The 20,016-nt window shown below is 40.2% G+C and overlaps 1 protein-coding gene across 5 annotated transcripts in view; it reads right to left on the bottom strand.

Annotated features, from left to right (window-relative positions):
• The window catches only part of LOC309694140 (neurocan core protein-like), a 110,997-nt gene that overhangs the window by 23,211 nt on the left and 67,770 nt on the right, over positions 1-20,016 (bottom strand). For 4 of the 5 annotated variants that reach the window (XM_082513945.1, XM_082513941.1, XM_082513943.1 and 1 more), the window contains 10 exons: positions 10,905-10,984; positions 5,824-6,027; positions 4,580-4,762; positions 3,770-3,944; positions 3,218-3,345; positions 1,436-1,720; positions 792-935; positions 557-646; positions 304-461; positions 65-227 (listed from right to left, as the gene is read on the bottom strand). In XM_082513945.1, coding sequence (XP_082370071.1) covers positions 65-227; positions 304-461; positions 557-646; positions 792-935; positions 1,436-1,720; positions 3,218-3,345; positions 3,770-3,944; positions 4,580-4,762; positions 5,824-6,027; positions 10,905-10,977 — 1,603 coding nt within the window. In that variant the 5' untranslated portion in view covers positions 10,978-10,984. Of the gene's footprint in view, positions 1-64; positions 228-303; positions 462-556; positions 647-791; positions 936-1,435; positions 1,721-3,217; positions 3,346-3,769; positions 3,945-4,579; positions 4,763-5,823; positions 6,028-10,904; positions 10,988-20,016 lie in introns of all 5 variants that reach the window. The other variant, XM_082513942.1, reaches the window with a different exon arrangement.

Genomic DNA, 20,016 nt, shown 5'->3' on the forward strand with positions numbered 1-20,016 from the left:
TAGTAAATCCCACTTCACTGGCTAATCTTAATTCACTGGTTTTAAACAGGACACATCCACTCACCTGATGGTGCTGTACTGGATTCCTGTGAACCCTCGTCGACCTTTTTCGTCACAATCTTCTCTTCCTCCGACTCTCCTCTCGGTGATTGGGTTCCCTCCTCATCTTCAGTCCCCACCAGATAGTTCCAAGGTTTCCAAATGGACTTGACGATTTTGGAAATAACCTAAAATTAAAGTTGATTTTATTACAAAGTCCCTGTTTCAGTGTTTAAAGTGTCCCAACAGAGTCTTAAAACCAACCTTCTTCTCAGGAGGAGTTGGATGGACTGGGGGCAGGAGAAACTCCTCAGAGTCGGGTCCAGGCTCCAGTGATGCTCCCCAGTCAAAGGAGTTCTGTCCCGGGATTAACTGGAGGGTTACATATGTTGTCGAGGACTCTGAGGACCAAGGGTCTGAGGCTTGAGACAATGATGTGAATGTTCATTTGTGCTGTCTTTGCCCATCAAACCCAGTTTTCTTTCTTATGGGAGTCAATATTAGCATTTGTACTTACAGGCATCAGCACTGTGAAAGGAGTCCTCCTCTTCTAGGTCAACCAATCCCGTCCAGTTGGAAGGTGAAAGCTCGCTGTCATCTGGTGACTCTGTGCAAAGAAAAATACACTTTTAATTCTTCTATGTTACATTAATTCTCACTGTCTACATCGACTGATTGGATGAGCAAATTTTCTGGTTAACCAGATGGTTGGCGTCACTGGTTCATGTGCCTACTGCAGATAAATGTTACACCTCTGATTGTGGTGGCTTGTTGTGAAGTCACGTCGGGACTAGCTGTCCCTGTAGAGTCAGCATCGCTCGAGCCTGCGAGGTAGCTCCAGGGCTTCCACAGGGAGGTGTAGATCTGAGAGATGGAGCCAGTGTTCTTCACTTTACCTAAGAAACAGGGCAAAGAGATTTGCTGTTTGTATGACATTCACTGAAGGTTTTTGCCTCTAAAAGCTTTACAGAGTTTTAATTTTGACGATATTAGTCAGCACAAAAGCCCAAACTGACAGCTGAGCATCCAGATATTAAACTTAAGCATACCCCGTCTTTTCCCTCTCTCTCTCTCTCTTTCTCTCCCACAGCTTCTGTCAATCCAACAGTTTCTCAGATATGAATCAGAAACAAGTGTTGCCATAGCTACAACATTGGCAGTGACATTTATTGTCATTGTTCCTGCATTAATAACACTCAAGGCTTTGTTTGGGAGTGATATGTTAATCACATCTGTGTATGTAATCATGCCTGTAGTCATTATTAATTCCTGTATGGGAAATAAAACAATATTCTATGTTACATAACCTTATCATACTATAAATTCACTGTATTGATGTTTTCTGCTGTGTTAATACTTAATTAAGAAACATCATTTGACCCCTAGGCCACCATACCTCTGTAGCAGTAAGCATCATATAGTGCTGTAGTGTTGTCAGCGGTGTCATTGGGCGTGACCGTGCGGACTCCTGGCTCTGTCCCTCCACAGTCAGCACGAGGCCAGGTCACTGGGTAGCGGACGCTGCCATCAGACAACCAGCCTGGGGCACAGCTGTCCAGGCCGGCCCTCCAGGCCAAGTACAGCTGCCCCACTGTGGCCAGCTGGCCCCCAAGGGACACACAGCGGTCGGAGGCAGAAGAAAGTGACAGTCTGCCTGGGACCGAGGAGTGAAACACCTCGCCTGGAGCAGGGAAACAAAAGAGACAGCAGTGCCTGTCAAATTTCTAATAGGTTAAATAACTGAAATGCCACATAATGTTATATAATAGTGCTCGACGTAAAATAATGAGGCTGGTGGTATTCTAAAGTAAAGTGCACCCTATGATTTAACAGTTTGTAGAACCACCGTTAGCAGCAATAACTCAATAACATTATCTGTACGACTTTTTCAGTCTCTAACATTATTATGGAGGAATTTCAGCCCACTCATCCACAAAATGTTGCTTCGTTTCATGGAGGTTTGCAGGGATTCATTCATGCACAGCTCTCTTGATGTCCCACCAGAGCATTTCAATGAAGTTGAGGTCTGAACTTTGACCTTTGATTGTTTTCTTAATTTCTCATTGTACTGGCACATGACACAACTTTAGTCTAAAATATTTTGGTATAAAGATGAGTTCATGTTCAACTCAGTAACTGCAGGTGTCCAGGTCCTGTTTTTGAGATGTTTGAGCTAATAAGCTGCGTTTGAATTTTGTGCATTGTGGCCAAACATCTCCACTTTGGTCTCGTCTGTACAACAGACATTGTTCAAGAAGTCATGTGGTTTGTTCACAGTTGCTCAGTCTTTTTTCTAATTGTATTATCGCAAACACTTAACATGCTAACTGAGGCTTGCAGATTCTGAGACATGAGTCTTGGGTTTTTGCAGTTTCTCCGAGTGTTGCACGGTCTGACCTTGGGCTGAATTTGCGGGGACCTTCACTCCTGAGAAGATAGAGGCATTGTGATAACACACCTGAAGAAAACCTCTGCGTTTATACACTTGCTCCAGATCAGTCAATCAAGTGGGTTTGATTAGCTACACCTGTCTGTACCTTACCATTTTAATTCCCATGAAAACAGTAAGGTGCACTTAGTTTTTCACAAGACTGAATATATCTTACAGAGGAGGTGGAGGAGAAAAAAGTGGATAAGGAAGACTGGCACATGCACAGTAAAATATATATGTGTGTGTGGGTTTTTTTGTTTAATTTTTATTTATTTTTTTATTAGTTTGAGGGCAGTATTTAGTTTTTCACAGGACTCTTTGTAGACCTGTAAAATCTTTTTAAGTTTTTTGGGGGTTTTTTAGTTTCTGCAGCACGCGTGGCTTAAAGGCCAAAATTCCTACTGAAAGTATTGAAAATGTGAATATTTTTATATAAAAAAATGCAAATAATAAAAAATAGGGAGCCATGATTTTGTAGCGCATGAACTTTAATGGTGTTTTTTTTTATTGTTATTTTAGATTGCTGACTTTCTTTCACATGTGTACATGTGGGTTTGGTCTGTGTCTTTTCACTTGATTTAGTGAGAACAATAAGAACACTTAAAAAAAGTCCTGACTTATCCCTTTAATGTTGTAGCAGAATATGATGCAAACCAGCCAAAAGCTGTGAGAGCTCTTGATGCTGTTTTATATCTTCTCTTGTGTGTGTGTTTTTGTGTGCATGAATGTGAGTGTGTGTTTGTGTACCATCCAATTCTTTTGCAAAACAGTACACATCAAACAGCTCTTTTGGGTCCCTCTTCCCATAATTCCTCACTCCAGCAGAGTACTCCTTATGTCCGTAGCAGCCAAGCTCTGGAACCTGGACAGCATATCTGTGGAGACAACCATTTGGGAGTGATGTAAGTAACTTTTTGCTTTTGTTTCAAAATAATAATAACTTGAACGTTTTACTGCGTGACAAATGTGTTAGATCACATATCAAAGTGTTTCTTTTCATTAAGACTTTAAATATCAGTAAAGAATAAATTCTTATTTGCATTCTCTTTTAAAGGGTAAGGGATTAGAATAAATTAGAATAAAATTAATAGCAAAGAAACAGCAACACAGAAAAGAACACGATCTTAAAGTAGATGAAGCAGCAAAAAGAACTGAGGAATATTAATAGAGAAAGCAAATGATCCAAGAAGAGAGGAAGCAAACAGGATAGTCATTAGTTTCAGTCCTTCAAAGCGCCACAGTATTGCAGAAAGTGCAAGCAGCGAGCAAGAGAAGAGAACTTATTGATTGTCTCCTCACCGAACAGTCTGATCATCCAACCAGCCAGCAGAACAGCTGGCGAAGTTGTCATGGTACGCTGCCCACAGCTGGGCCGGAGTGGCGATCTGAGCCGAGTTTTCCTGACAGGCTCGCTGGGCGTCACTAAACGAGAGGGCGTAACGAGCGCTGGGAGACTGGTAGTGAAACACCACACCTACACAGACAGACCCAGAGACAGGTGGCAAACTGTTTTAATTCCTTTTAATTTGACAGATATACCAACACAGTCAGAATCAATACATCAGGGGAATGTAATCAGCGAACATGTTATTAGGGGCCACAAACAGATCAAGCAAAGATACTCTAGTTTTGGCTGAAATTTCACACATGAGCACACAGAAAAAGAAAAAAAAAGAGAGAGCGAGAGAAACCGGTATTGGTATTCAGTGCAAACACTTTAATTAAATGAATAACAAAATTATTCAAGCGGAAAACCAGATAACAAAAACAAAACAAGCACAGAAAGCATGACGCTACATTAATTAAAGCAGTCATTATAATATCGATAGAGTGAATCAATGTTATTAATGCTTAATTAAATAAAAAAGCAAAAAAAAGTGGTTTGGGGGATGAGGTGCTTCTGTTTTAAAAGCTTCCATTATCTGTTTTACATTAGCACAACAAGGCTTGGCTGCAATAAAATCAATTAGGCTGGAAGAGGAATTTTAAAGCCCTTCGAGTTAATGCACTTCACCCTCTGTGCATCACTTGTGCTTAACCTATATGTTTCCTTTGGGGCCCTAAACTTTCCACACACAGAAATCTCTCGTCGGCGGCTGCTGCACTTACCGGACACCACCAGGGGAACAGTGTCCTTCTCATAGTCGTTGCCCATGACAACCTGACAGTGGTAAGTGCCTGAGTCGTTGGTACGGAGGCTGGAGATCTCCATGGTAGCATTCAGAGGGTTGGCAGCGTATCCTGGCAGCATGATGCGACCACTGAAAGCCTTATTCACCTTGATTACATCGCCTTGGGCACAGAAAGAGAGGTTTCATCATTAAAGAGATTTTAGAGGTAGAAAATAAACTTTGCTACATGTTTGCGTATATGGATCTAAAAGCCTTTGCTACCAGCAATGGGGTGACCCACTAACACCTAACTGTCCAACAAAGTTAGAACAGTTACCCCCCCTGACATGGTTTTTGGTTTTTAGTCTTTTCTCACCAGTTGTTTGAGAAAGTCACTGTTTGCTGCAGAGATCTGACATTTAGACAGATCCACGATCTTAAAGGAAGTATGTTTTGTCCTTGATTTCTCTGCTTCCTGTTTGGGATTTATGTCTCTAATTTCAGGTCCTCCACTTCCTGCCTTTGTTTATTTCCTGCCTGTAAGCACCTGTGCCCCTGTTCTGCCCTGGGCAAATGTAGTCTTTGCCTCCCTCCTAGTATTTGCGTACTTCTTGTTGAGCGTTGCAGCATTTAGTTAACCCCGTGAGTCTCCAAATTATAAACTGCACAACATGTTAGCAAACAGTTTCACGTTTGCATATCAAACACATACAGAACAACATTAGCATTCATTTTGTGCTATATTTCTTTCTCCACCTGATCTCTGTTCATTTCTGAGGTAAATGTGACTTTTTTGCTGCTGAATGCTTTATGCTATGTGCTAGCAATTTTCTACAGTGCGTTGTAAGAGACTGAAAACAGCTGGCAGCTGTGCCCGATAAAGTGTTAAGTTGTCTGCTGTATAGTACCCTGTGGATGGATTTAATCAGCACTGCTCAGGCAGATTGGACATTTAGAAGCGCAGGTTTATTTCACTTTTATTCCAGGAGCTGTTACCATCAACTTGTTAAGATCTTTTCCCCTCTTTTCTTTTGTGGCCTTAAGATAAATTCTATAAATACTGCAGCCTGGCCAGCTGAGTCAGCTAATATCTGTGAACAACACCTCACACATACACATTTGATCTGTTGTTGATACAAAACTATTGATTAGTGTAGCTTTAAGTCTCACTGGGTATTCTGACTGAATAAAGTCAGAATACTGCTGACTCAGTGAAACAGGAACATTAGGTTGTTGTTTTACCTTTAGCAGAAAGCACAGTCTGCTCCGAAGGAGCACCTTGTCCTCCCCCTGCTAGCCTAGTACGAGTCCACAGGAGGTGAGGAGGGCCAGTGGAGGTGCTGGTCTGGAGGGTGAAGACACAAGGCAGAGTGGCTTTGCCTGCCAACATTTGTTGCACTGTAGGATGAGTGATCCTACGCATGTTCACAATGGAGGAGGTTGCACCTGGAGAGGATGAACAAGAGAACAAACATGATTATGCAATGCGTTCAAGGAAATTTAGCTTAGAAGAAATTAAAACAATGGAAAGTATATATCTATATCTATAGATAGATAGATAGATAGATAGATAGATAGATAGATAGATAGATAGATAGATAGATAGATAGATAGATAGATAGATAGATAGATAGATAGATAGATAGATAGATAGATAGATAGATAGATAGATAGTCTTTCTGAGTTTTTATTTGAACATCTGCTTTTTCACTCATTTTCAGTTCAGTATACAAAGACCATGTTTATTAAGCCATTTAACATTTCCTATGACCCATTGAAGCATAAAAAGGAACCTAACTCAGGGGAGGAAACAGTCTTGTTGTTTTAAATTGTATCTTAAGATGTTTTGCTACTAGCAGCCTGTCATGAAAACACATAATTTGTTCAAATTTATTTAGCTGAATCTATGAAAAATGTCAGCCATAACAAAGCGTGGCAGAAATAAAATAGAACCAACAAAGTGGTTCACAAAGAGCTGTTTAGCTAAAACGTGGCAAATCTCAGCATTCTGTACAGTGTGTCCGAAAAATTGGGGGGAAATGAACAAGTGCAGGACAAAAGAAGTAACAGACCTAAAACTCTATCTAAAGCAGATGAATAGCACCTCAAACTCATGTCCTAGGAAAAAGTCCAGCAAAGACCTGACACAGAACCTGAGAAATGCATCTGATCCATCTACTGTTCACTGAAGGCTCATCAGAAATGGTCTCAGTGGAAGGCTGGCTGTCAAGAAGCCATTCTTAATTAAGGGAAACAAAGAGAGAAGGCTGAGGAATGTCAAATGCCATGTGCCATGTTCTGAAAAATTAGCAACAGGTCAGCAGGTCTTATGGAGTGATTTGAATTTTTGGTCACCTACAGAGGAAGTTGGGGGAGAGGTTTTGTGGAGAGAATCCATATTTGAACATTTTGGTATAAATCTTTGCCAACAATGAAATTAACAGAAAGCTGTCTAAGAGAGTTCAGGCTGTGCTGAAGAATAAAGGTGTTCTTACCAATTATTGACTTTGATGCTCATTAGAATTGCGGAAACTCTGTTTTTGCCTCATATACTGTATTTCCATGTATGTCTGCACATGTTTCAATAAACCACTCCATCTATTTCCCATGTTCCCAGCAAAATAAAAAGAGATGATGGTTGGCTCAAGACTTTTGCACACTACTGTACATACATGAATGATGTCTTCTGGTTGATTTTGGTCATTATATGCATAAAAGGTTGCACGTACACAGGAAGTTTAGGCTGTATTGAAATTTATAAACCAAACTGACTAACACGATATGGCATTAGTTGTTTTCAATGCCACTTTCTGTGCACAAAATATTGAGTTCTGCAGATTGATATCAGCAACTAACTCAGTCTGGTTGCCATGACATACAGGTTTAATGTAACCATGACAACACCTGTACAGATATGACTATTTCCTACAATCTTCTGACATTTTTTGCCACACTGTGCACATTACTGTAACATCCCAGCCTTCTGTTATTGTATTATATCTATATAGAGGGTTGAACCTATGTAGATAAATTATAATGATAGCCAACACTTGCCTTGATGACTGAGCATTGTCCATCCACTATTAGTGAAGATTTTAGGATACATCTAAAGTCTCCAAAAGGACCCTCAGTTCATTCATTTATTTATTTTTGGTATATTTTTAATATAGTTTAAAAAAATAACATAAACTGCTGCTTACCTATTTATATTTCATTGTTTGTTCATAAGCCTTTTCTGTTCCCTCACCATTAAAATTTTCACAGTTAGTCAAGTACAATAGAAAATAATCAGGGGCATAAAAAGAGCACATGTATGAAAAAGAAAAAAAACTGCTTTATTTGGAATAGTGCACACAGAGGAACAGAATCCCAGAAAGATATTTCTATCTGCATTTAGATTGGACGGCTTTCACAGACTGAACCCCCTGAGAGAAACTCCGCGCAGAGGACGCCCCCGCTGCCTTCCCCCCAATCAGATGTAATCACAGAATCACAAATACGAGGGAAAAGAATGAGAGCTCAAACAAGAGGCAGAGCAGGAATGAGAGAGGGATGGAGGAAAATAGTTAATCCAACAAACTGAATGGAGGAAGTGTACCTCGTAGCCTGGAGGTGATGGGAGGGGAGAAAAGAAAACCCCAGGCAAAGAGCTGGAAGTGACATGAAAGGATGCTCTCTGTCATTAACAGACCCATCTGTAGTTCCAAAAATAAAATTTTCTTCTTGGTCAATATTGTTCCAACTATTATGGACTTTAAAGCTCTAAGTGTAAAGTGTAACTTAAAAATATTTATGTTGCTGTCATTTACCACTTAAGAGTCACATGTGGGTAGGATAGCAATCAGAGCACATTCCAGCTGCAGCAGATCACCAGGTACTGTAGGTCTATCTGTGCATTAAAACCACAGACAGGAGTTAATTGAACTCCTCATCTTGTTACACTGCAATGCTCCAGAGGCCTTAGGTCGTGACATCCATGTGGATGTTACATTGACGGGCACATTATTTTAGTTAAGCTGATTCTTCCATGTCAGTGGCACTCCCCAATGGCAGCAGCCTCTACTGTGGGCCAGTGAGCCGCACCACACCACAGAGAAGAGCCCGAGGTCCAAGGTCAAGCAAAATCCCCACTGGACTCACTCTGTAACCTGCAGGATCTAAAGGTTCGGCTGCCAACATTTGAGAATCAACATGGGTGTTGTCAGCTGTCTTGACAGCCCTCCAGAGGTCCCATGTACATTTCCCACCAGGTCAAAGCTGATCTGTCAGCACCAGGGATGCTTTCTAAAAATAAAAAAAACTCCCACAAATACGCTTAAATCTGAAGAGGGCAGTCCCAGAAATGTAACTGCTTATCCATCAATTAAAAAATGAGTGCTCAGCTTCCAAAGATTTAAATTTTAGTAATTTCAAGCAAACCCTTCATTATGTAGACAAAACAGCATAAAATCACACCTGAAATGTTGCATGCTACAAATGAAAGATTGTATTTTATGCTAATCATTTGTACAAAAACACAATCTGTCCAACAGCCTAAGCCTTTAAAGTCTGAGTCTATCACAGCAGAATCAAAGAGATTAAAGTAATGCATGCTCACTGTATTGTATTGTATTTTTTCCTCGCTCTGTTTTACTGGAATAGCTCAAATGGAAATGCCATGACCCAAAAAATAAACCTAATGTGCCCAATACACTGAGGTCAGTTGGGAAAAGTCTGAGTTTAGCGCCTTGATATTGTTCACAAATTATGTGAACTTTTCTTGGAGTATTTAATGGCCAAATATCATAAAAGTTTGTCATATTGTACTTGAATTTAGTTTCACCAGCCCCATCATCTTTCACATGTCTGCACAGTGTGAAGCTACAGGTTAACTTCAAAGATTGGAAACTGCAGGAAACAGCAAGCTGTGCTAAGTCCATGTGTAACAAAACAAAAGTTTTGTCTGTATCAACACAAAATCTTTAAAATGTGTTCAACATCAGCTGAGGGAAAGTTACATCCTGGCGTGCTTTGTTTTCAGCCTTCACACTAAGCCAAACCACGCTGTTATCTAATGCTCCAACAACATGCTTTCCCCAAAGTGTGCAACTATTCCTTTATAGAGAAATCCATCATTAGGCTGGTATATAATAATCCCAGGCTGTTATGCAAGCAGTTAAACCTTGCAGAGGTGCGTTGAGGCGATCTGTATTTAACAAAGCACTTTGCACTAGCCAAAGGTAGTTTTTTGGCATTTGCTTGTGATTTTCATCAACTCATAATGTGACCATGTGTATCTGTTGCAGATCTGCTGAAATAAAACATTACTACTGTGGTGAAGTTTTTACTATAAACTCTGTACACTGTTTACAATTTTTCTTCAGTTTATACAGTTTATATAACCTTAATATAGCTCTCTCTGTTTCCCAGTTTTAAATCTTGTTTAGCCCACACTCTGTTATATGCACAAGGATGACTTTATGGTGATGAACTCAGAGATGATAAAATATTATCTGCTCCCTTCAATTCTGAAAAAAATCACAGGCTCAAATCCTGCTGTTTCATTTTAACAGTTGGAATATCTTTCAGGTTTATTTTTAACTCTTCGTTGTGCAACAAAAACAGACAAAATACTTTTGCATGTGGCGAGATAAAACTGTATGTTGTCTGAGCGCAGTGACTAGTAAAGTAATGCTCTGATTCTGGAAATGTGCAATGCAGGTTTTCGTTTTAATGAAAATCCAGGCTGACCACTGCCGTGCATGCCAATTGCAGTGAAAGTAATTAAAGAGAGAAACTTATCTTCAGTACGGGCAGTCAGCTGGCTGGGTGTGGGACCTGAAACCTGTGATACTATCCAATAGAGAGCTGCAGCTCGGGGATGATTTCTCTTTTGTTCTGTAATTGTGAATTTTATGCATAGTTGTAATGGAACAGATGGTCGGCTAAACTTGCATAAATGGGCTTGGAGCGGTTCCAGCTCAGTCCCTCTGAGCATGTCTGCAAACATCCCCAACATGTCAGGTCTCACTTAAAACAGTCAAATTATTACAGACCTGTCTAGGTCAAGGTCTATATACATGTGTGTGTGTGTGTGTGTGTGTGTGTGTGTGTGTGTGTGTGTGTGTGTGTGTGTGTGTGTGTGTGTGTGTGTGTGTTGTTGTTGGCTCTTTTCTGTTCTGCTACGATTACTCCACCTCCCTTTGTTCTTTCCTGTTGTCTCTGGTATCTCTATCCCCAACTGTATGTCGACTTTGTCTGTTGTTATTGTTATTATTATTTGTGTTGTTGTGGTGATTCGTTTCTGCAGAGCAGAATGTGCAGGAAGGAGACAGAGAACTCACCCAAGCTTAAAGAGAGCAACAGCATCAGAGGAAAGAGGATCTGCCGCCCAGCTGCACACAGAGCGAGCCCCATCCTAGACCTGCTGAGAGAGGGGGAGGAGGGAAAGTAGTGAGAGGGAGCGATGATATGGGAGTGAAAATCACTCTCAATCGGAGGTAAAAATGTTTTGAAAGTCAGTGTGTTTGTACAACTGAAACTTCAGGTTTTATGCTTGGCGCAAAAGTATTTTAGTTGCTCCGTTTCACTTTAGCTTCAGATTTTTGACACAACTATTAGAGTCTCCTCATTATTTCACTCTAATATGATTTTGATCTTAAAAAAATGACAGATTTGTGCATACACAAAATTGGTCGAGTCAGACAATTGCCTGATGCCGTACATGACATTTAATTTCTAGAAACACATATTTGCGTATTAATATGTTTGCAGAATGTCTGGATTATGGATACAGGAAGCTTTTTGGATTCCACTTGTAGTTTAAGTGCTATTAACCAATCACCTCTGAGCAGACTTTGACACCATGCTAGTAAGCCATTTGAGTAGCGCATTAAAGAGGGAAAGCATTTGCCAAATTAACCCATTAGCTTTTAAAAAACTATTTGCATACATAAGCAATGATTAGTGGACAGAAGAGGAAGTCTCAGCCTCAGGCAACACCTCTGACAACACCAGAAATACACTAGGAAATATTCCCCCATCTCCAGAAACAAAGTCATCAAGCAATAAACAGTGGGTTCCCAGACTGATGGCATTAAAATGTAATTCTAATCAAAACCACCAACTGAAATTTTCACGTGCCACCTTTTTTATAGTTGAAATTGGGCTGAATTAGATCTTATTAGAGCTCTCTATCATCTTGAAACTCTAAAGCTCTAATGCTTTCAGAGCCTGTGATCAATAGAATGAAGAAAAATATTTATATACTAGAGAAAAGTAAAAGTAAGCTGGTTAAAATTTGATTTCTCAACCCCTTCAGGCTGTAGAAAAATAACAGCCCTGAAGGGGTCCAATTTACAGCTGCACTCAACCACAAATTGTGCCCAGCAGTAATGCCTTGTATGGCAGGTCGCTGCTACCAGCATGTAAGTGTGAGTGTGTGAAGCAGGAAATGAGGCAAATTTTAAAGCACTTTGAATAAAAGTCCTAAAATATTAGAATATGATTTTTATGAGGTTTGTTTGAGGAAGTGAAGGTTGGCGTTTCCTTTTGTGTGCCTGATAAAAACCAGGTGACGTTGTTTATAAAACCTTCTTCAAATCTAAGCAGACCAAGTGAAATTAGTAATAACTGTGGCAAAGGAGGGCTGCATATCTAGTATGTAAAATCTAAAGCTTTTGTGCCATTTCAACACAGCAAAAAGGAAATTACTCGCAGCATCCTGCTCATTCTCTCTCCAATACAAGTACAGTACTGTGCAAATGTCTTGAGTCACCCCTCATTTATTTTGCTAGAAAACAGGAAACGAGTGCAGTGGAAATAGAAACACATGCGTCAAAAACAGAGTAACAAGCTGTTGTTAAATATTTGGTCCAACTGCCTTTATTCTTCAACACAGGCTCAACTCTTCCAGGCAAGCTTTCTTCTAATGTCTCTAAGTTTTCTTCAGGAAGAGTTCTCCAGGCGTCTTGAAGGACATTCCACTGAGTCCATTTCTCATGAGGCTTCAGTGAATAGTAGATCCATCTCTCAGGTCCTGTGTCAGGTCCCTGCTGGATTTTTTTTCCCCTATTCCGTAAGGACATGACTTTCAGATATGTTCATGTGCTGTAGGTAGCTTTTTAAAGCATTTCACTTCATCTATTGTTCACCCATTGTCCCGTTTCTTCAAAACACCTAGTTGGCGTGAACATATTTTTATGTCTGTCAAACTACGTTATCTTTGATATTTTTCATAGATTCGACTACATAAATGAGAAAAAATCATGAATTAGGTGCTTTTATATGCTTGAAAGATCATAAAACAAACAAATAAAACCCCTTTCCTTTGGAAATGGTCACGTACAAGGACCGGACTAAGTCAGAAAGGCAATGTCCAAAAAAGATTTTTCTAGATCTTCAGAATGCCTGGAGTGCTTTTGCTTAAAAGCATGTTAAAAAACTAGAAGTCTGACTCTTTGGAAGCAAAATATAAAGAAAGATTTTCAGTTTTTTCTTTAAGATTTTTGCACAGTATTGTACATACATCCATAAGTTAAGGTAACCAAACCTGTGGAGCCCTGACAAGGAGCAGCATCAAATAGTACTGACAGAAAAACTAATGCTGACCTTCACAATGTTTCTGAATGCACAAATTTCTGATCCTTTATTCACTCCTTTCCATTTCCAGCTTACCAGTGGCAACGTTAAAAAAACCTTCCCCCAAAACAGCCTTGAACACTGAATCGCTGAAAACGAAACCTTAGGTGATCGATTTTATTTATAACAAAAAAGTAATACTGCATTACAAACACACTTCACTAGAGCTTGCATCCACGTGTTGTCTAGACAATGACCTAAGAAACGCTATTGTGTGTGAGAGCCTGTAAACTGCTTTCAATCGATGAGACAAGGAGACCTTTGAACCCTTCCTCTCCTAGAAATGGTAGGAGGCACTATGGACAGATTTGATGCAACAGCTGAGGCTTTGAATATTGTGAGTCTGGTTTGATGTACCAGACGCAGTATGAGAGAAATCTAATGTAGAAAACTGGACTGAATTCTCTGACAACCCAATGGCATCGCTCCAAAAGCTGCTGTTAGACTGGGTGAACATTTACTACCGCAGTAAAAAGGCGATTGTGGTGCAGTCCTACTGCACAATATTCAGGAAATCCTACCACACATCGGAAAAGAGCTGCTGACTTTGCCAGAGGATTTGGCTTGGTGCCCGAGGCTTCTCAGCTCAATGGTGAGATGTCTGAGATGGAGCTATGTGGTATGAAATGGAGATGAAGAGAAGTGCGTGCAGTTTGAAGAAAACACAACTACTCTATGTTTTTAAAATATATACATGTACATATTTTAAGACGGGTTAAACAGCACGGGTAAATCTAAATGATTAATTCACTTGTGGACAAAGCTGTCTCTTTAAGCATTCTTGACTACACCAACACCTTTAACTGAGGTTTCCTATCAGACTCTTTGAAGAAAGTGAAATTGTTTTGAGAAATTTGTCCAACACATCTTGATTTCAGTTAAAGTAAATTATTTATCCAAGAAATCAAAAGGCCTTTTTTGCATTTACCACGGTAACAGCAACCCATGCCAACAGCATCCCTCATGCTTAGAAAGAAGATTGTGTAACACCAGTTCAGGCTTTAATAAATTACAGGAATAATGGTTGCGCTGTGTCCTGACCATGAGAAAAGCTGAGTGAAACCTTCAAATGTATAAAACCGGAGTGTGTAGGTCTTGGAAAGAAAACCTTCCTTTTGGACTCAGTGACACCTGCCAAACTAAGCTGTCATTAAACAACTATTGAGTGTGCAATTTTTAATAGTGGGCAATCATTTCCATTTTGGACGACTGAAAAGAAGCACAGACCCCGCAGTGCCACACACTTTGAGGCATCCCATCTCTAAAGGTGGGTTAGGCCCTCGTGACGGGCTGTGACAGATTGGGGTCGAGCCGTTGGGCTCTCTGCATGTTTAAGGCCTGAACCATTGGTTGAGCTGGCTGGGTGGGTGACAAGAGATTTCTAAAGGCTTGGAGAGGGTCGTGACACTGAGGAGATTGCCCAGACTTGAAAACGGAGAGCATTGGAGAGCGCTGTATCTGAGGGCCTGGGACTGGCAGGGGCCCAACAGTCACTACCCACACCAGCAGAATACAGAGCTCCGTCTGTATGGGTGCTACATGACACACAACACTGTATGCCTATAGACAGCAGCCATTCAAAGTGTTACCAGAGGGGATTTACAACATACAGTGAACCGGTCATCCAATCACAGCAGCGAATGCTAACCAGTACCACCTTTTGTTAAGGATGAGACATCAGATGTTGTGAGCGCCTCCCTCTAAATTGCCCCTTTTTTCTTTAACAGGCACAGTTGTGTCTTGAGGAGAAAAGAGCCAGAAGACTCTAAAATGCTTCAGTGGATTTCAATGTGGATGTCCAGCTGACACATTTTCCCGATGTTGTCTGAATAGGATGCATTCTCAGAGCATTGTAAGAGCCGGCGAGGGGAGTGACAGAGATGCAAAGGAAGCTAACAGGCGAGCCTGGCAGACCTACATCATGTGAGTCTGCTGACTGCACTCATGATCATCATGATGCAGGCAGGAAGGGCCCCTTCCCCCCCGTCCCAAATCTCCTTCAGGTTTTCAGTTGGTAGGACACTTGGTTGTTAAAAAAGCAGGAAAATATTAGCTCCTGCTGCAGTTACATGTAAATGTTTGCATGCGCAACGTGGCAACTTTACGCCTGCAGCACCTCCGTCATGCTACATGTTTCATATGCTCCAAAGGTTTATTTAATCAGGCCAGGTTGGGACCAGTGTGACTGTCATGAACATGTGCGCCACATCACAAAGTGCAGTACCTTGCAAAAAAGTCTTCAGCAAGCCCTTATTTTTTTATATTATGATTCCAGGCAGCCAGAGTGTCTGTCATATTTGAGCAAAAGTTCTCCGTGCTTTCTAAAAAGGTCTTTCACTCATTTTCAGTCCAGTCCTTGTACCCGACCATTTTCAGAGGAATTTGTTTGTTTGTTTTCTTTCTTTGTTAAACTCCTTAATACTGACTTATTTGTGCATAAAGAAGATACTATCTCAAGGAATTTTTAGTTAAATCTACAAAAAAAGTCTTAAGATAGGTGACTCAGTTTGATAAAAAGAGTGATTCTCAAAGAGCCATTAATCAAAAACTTGGCAACTGTGGGACAAAAGAAAACAAAAGAATTTTTAACTGAGGGTTATAACATTAAAAAATGGGACAAAAGCCAGCAAAGACCTGAACAGGACCTGACAGAAGTATCTCGGCCTTCAGTTGATCTACCTTTCATGACAAATGCTCTCAGTGGAGGATTGGCTATCATGGGTTCCTTCATTAGGAAAGGAAACAGGGAGAAAATGCTGAGGTATGCCAAATTACATATGAACTGGTCTGCAAATCAGTAGCAACAGGACTGAAGAATTAAAAATTGAAGGTTTTGATATAATCTTTTGTCAATATGTGCGGGAGAGAAGAGGACAGAGGTCCACCAGTATGTGTCTACAGCCATCTGTACCACATGGTGAAGGCTCTGTCTTGGTTTCGGGCTGTATTTCAGCCAGTAGTTGTTGGGAATCTTGTCAAACTTGATGTATGTTCAGATTTTGATCCACCGTGCAGCACCATCTGCAAAGTGCCTGAATGGCAACATCTTAACTTGTCAGCTTGACAATGATCCCAAACACACTGCCAAAGCAGGAAAAGCAAAGCTGAATAGAAAAACACACAGTGAAAAACTATCAGTCATGGATCAGCCTCCCCAGAGCCCAGACATCAACATTATTACAGCAGTGTGGGATCATCTTGACAGAGAATGGAAAAACAAAGTCATTTTATCAGCTGATGTTACAGATAGTTGGACTATAATCACTGAACACTGAGTTCGGTGAAATTATGTCTCCAGAAGACTTTCTCATGTTTCCAGCTGACTTTTTTTAAACTGTAAAACTCCAAAATAATAGCCATCATTTAGCATGAGAAAATAAGGGTACCGTACAAAAAGTCTGCCTTCTGTTTCACGAGCAAATAATAAATGTAACATGTTCCATGAAATAACTCAGTTTGATTTCTGATTATAGTAACGTAAAGATTAGTTTCACAGCTTTGTATATTTTTAATAATCTATCTTCACATTGATGAGACCGAGTTGATAGAATTTAAGACTGGAGAAGTATGAACATGTCTCACTAACTCCAGAACAAAACAGATTTATGTTCTTCCACTGCAGCAGGGTGGAAGCTAGCTGCAGGCAGCTTGTCAATAATACACCGTATAGCCAATTAATGCAATTGATTTCTGTGTTTGTGTTATGAAAAATTTGAAGTTCATATTTGTTTTCACAGTAAAAGAAAAAAAAAATCACTTCATGCTCAACATTTGACTGAACCTTCAGGGTTTGAGGTCTTCTTTCACTTTCTGAGTGATGTAAAATCCAGGCGTTAATATTATTTCCTTTTTTTACAGCAATCTGCAAAATCTTGAGATGACAAGAGGAAGCAGCACAATCAATGTCTAGCAACGTAACATAGTTTAAGAATTGGCCCGAGGACAGAAACTGTGGCAGTTTTACAGAAACGAGTCAAACTGTCTGCCGCGTGTCTCCTACTGCGAACCGACAGCAAAAGGTGATTCCTGTTCTCCCCTTCTTCTTTAATCATATCTCACAAAACCATTACCTCCAGAGAGCAGCCGAGTGAGGAGCGGAATAACAGCTCCGGATGAGTGACAGACAAAGTGGTGAGAGGAAAAAGACGAAGGAGAGAAGAGCGAAAGAGGAAGGTCATTTTATCAGCATTATGACAATAACACACTGCCACGGTGGAAGGTCTAAAAACTGCCTCAGTAACTCTGTAAGTCTTTTTCATTTAATGTTTGTGCAAAAAACAACAAAAAAACACTGAGGCCAGTCTATCCTGGAGACTCTGCACACTCGAATCCAACTTTTCCTAAGTAACTGCAGAGAAAAGAGTAAAAAATCCAAATTGCATTGTTGATGTCGGACCATAAAAGAGGCAATAAAACCAGAGAGCATGAACATTAATTACTCAAGAATTTAAAACAACAACAAGGAAGAAAAAGAAAATCTGGATCAAGTATTCAAAAGCCTTCACACTCAGTGTGCCTGTGTGGTCACTGATTATACTCAGAGCAGCTAATGACTCACTGCTCTGGCCTGGGCTTCAGCTGCAGAGAGGACACTGGAAAGCTGCTGGTCCCTCCGATTCAAGATTACACACTCCATCCTCTCACACTGACACCATTGATCTCACTGGTGCTGGGACGGGGGTTATTTAAAACAGCTCGATAACACGCTCAGGAGAGGCCGAGGTAAAATTTGACTAGATGTGTGTCCAGTAAAGTGGGAAAAGGCAATTTAGATCAATCTGAAGGATCCTTGACGCACAAGTCCAGTGAGATAGACACAGAGAAGTGTAATGACTTAGGTCAGGACTCGGCTTTGCACAAGTGTAAGTAGGTTACAAGCTGTAACTTTACTCTTTCTGTGTGTGTGTGTGTGTGTGTGTGTGTGTGTGTGTGTGTGTGAATTATTCAGTGAGACAACATGCAGCAGGTACCAAAGAGGAAATTTACTGTCGTGATGTTTAATGTATGTGTCGCCAGTGATTTGTAGGTACCTGAGAGACTGACAGCTCTTATACCATCCATCTGTTTCCTACCTTCCTGTAGTGTTATTAAGCTGCTGTGGAGCTGCACTCAACAGACCTGCAGCAGATGATCTCAGATATGCTCATTTTCTCTCTCCACCTCTTCATTCTCAGCCTCTTTCTGTCACTGCCATATGTGTGTTGGTGTGTGTGTGTGAGAGAAAGAGAGAAATTTGGTCAGCCAGCTGCGAGTTGGACAAAAAAGTCCATTTAAATGCATTTGATTAACATACGAGGGAGACGCATTATTTATAAGTGTGTGAGAGTGGAGCATTGTAAGGTAGCTTTCAGAGGAAAATAAAGACCAGCAAACAGCAGATTCTGTGTAGAGTCAATCACTGCTCTGAAGCAAATGCATCAAAATATATCAACATCAGAGGAGAAATATTGTGACTGTAAAGTCTGTAAATAATGGAGAAGAATTTGCTTGTAGATTCCAGAAGACTTCAGGCCAAATGATGAAAAAATGAATAAAAATCTTGAGATAGAGACTCAAGATTTGTAGGTACAAATCTCACTATCTCACTATGACTGGCTACAGTACTGTGCAAAAGTCTGGAGTCGCCTCTTATTTCTTTATGTTTTGTTAGAAAAGGGGGAATATTTGTACTGATTTATTAAAACGTGCAAACCTACAGCATAGAAGGCAAAAACAGAGTTTGTATAATTGTAACAAGCCTGAAGTAAATACTTGGTCTGACCACTTTAATTCTTCGACACAGATTTGTCTGTAGTCTTCAGGAGTAGTTCTCCAGGTTTCTTGAAGGATGTTATATTGAGACCATTGCTGATGAGGCTTCAGTGAACAGCAAACGGATCAACTGAAGAGCCAGATGCATCTCTCAGGTTTGGTGTCAGGTCTTTGTTGGAAATACTCTTCATCTGCTATGGCGAAGTTTTCATAGTTTTTTAAGGGCACGTTGCACACAGTGCCAAGTTTTCAGCTAATAACTCTTTGGAAATCACTTTGTTGTTCCAAAAAGTACCATGTCAAGTCTGTGTTATCTTTTGTAGATTCAACTTAAGAAACGTTAACAAATTACATGTTTGGTGACAGGCTTCTAATAAAAAAATAGTCCCTAAAGATACAATCTTAAATTGGTTTGTTGCTAAGTTGTCTGTCTATATCTATGTGTAAGAGCAACAGTGATTCATCCCTTGAGTCGGGTGCCTTTTTTATGCTTGACTCTTCTGAAAATGGTCACGTACAAAGACTGAAAAGGAGTGAAAAAGCAGCCAAGGAATAGCTGAATGAATGACCTTCAGAAAGCCTGGAGAACTATTGCTCAAGAGCACTTTATACAACTACGAGAAAGTCTAAATGCTTGGAAGCAAAATGCACAGAAATGAGGGGTGGTTCAAGGCTTTGTACAGTTAAGTAAGTAAGTTTAAATAATTACATTTTGCTGTACTTGGTACTAATTAGATACTTGCTGTACCATATAAAACTTACTGAATCGTAGTTTCAGCTTGAAATCGTATCATTTTTTGCTATTTGTGACATTTGCTAGTGCGCTAACTTGATACTTTTTACTTTTTCCTCATGTTTCTGATATTCAGTCTCTGTCCATCTCTGTCCATTATCAGGCTAATCCTCCATTAATAACACCATCTCTCTGCTGCTTGTTGCTGAGATTAAAGCAAAATAAAAACACAGGCACAAAACCAGCAATGAGCTAAAATAGGCTGCAAACAGCACCTTTCACGTTACAGTCCTTTGTTCCGTTTTATCATAAAGAAAGAAGCACCTTTACAC

This window comes from Aulonocara stuartgranti, assembly GCF_965226115.1.
Source record: "Aulonocara stuartgranti genome assembly, chromosome: 18".
In the NCBI taxonomy this organism is placed as follows: Eukaryota; Metazoa; Chordata; class Actinopteri; order Cichliformes; family Cichlidae; genus Aulonocara; species Aulonocara stuartgranti.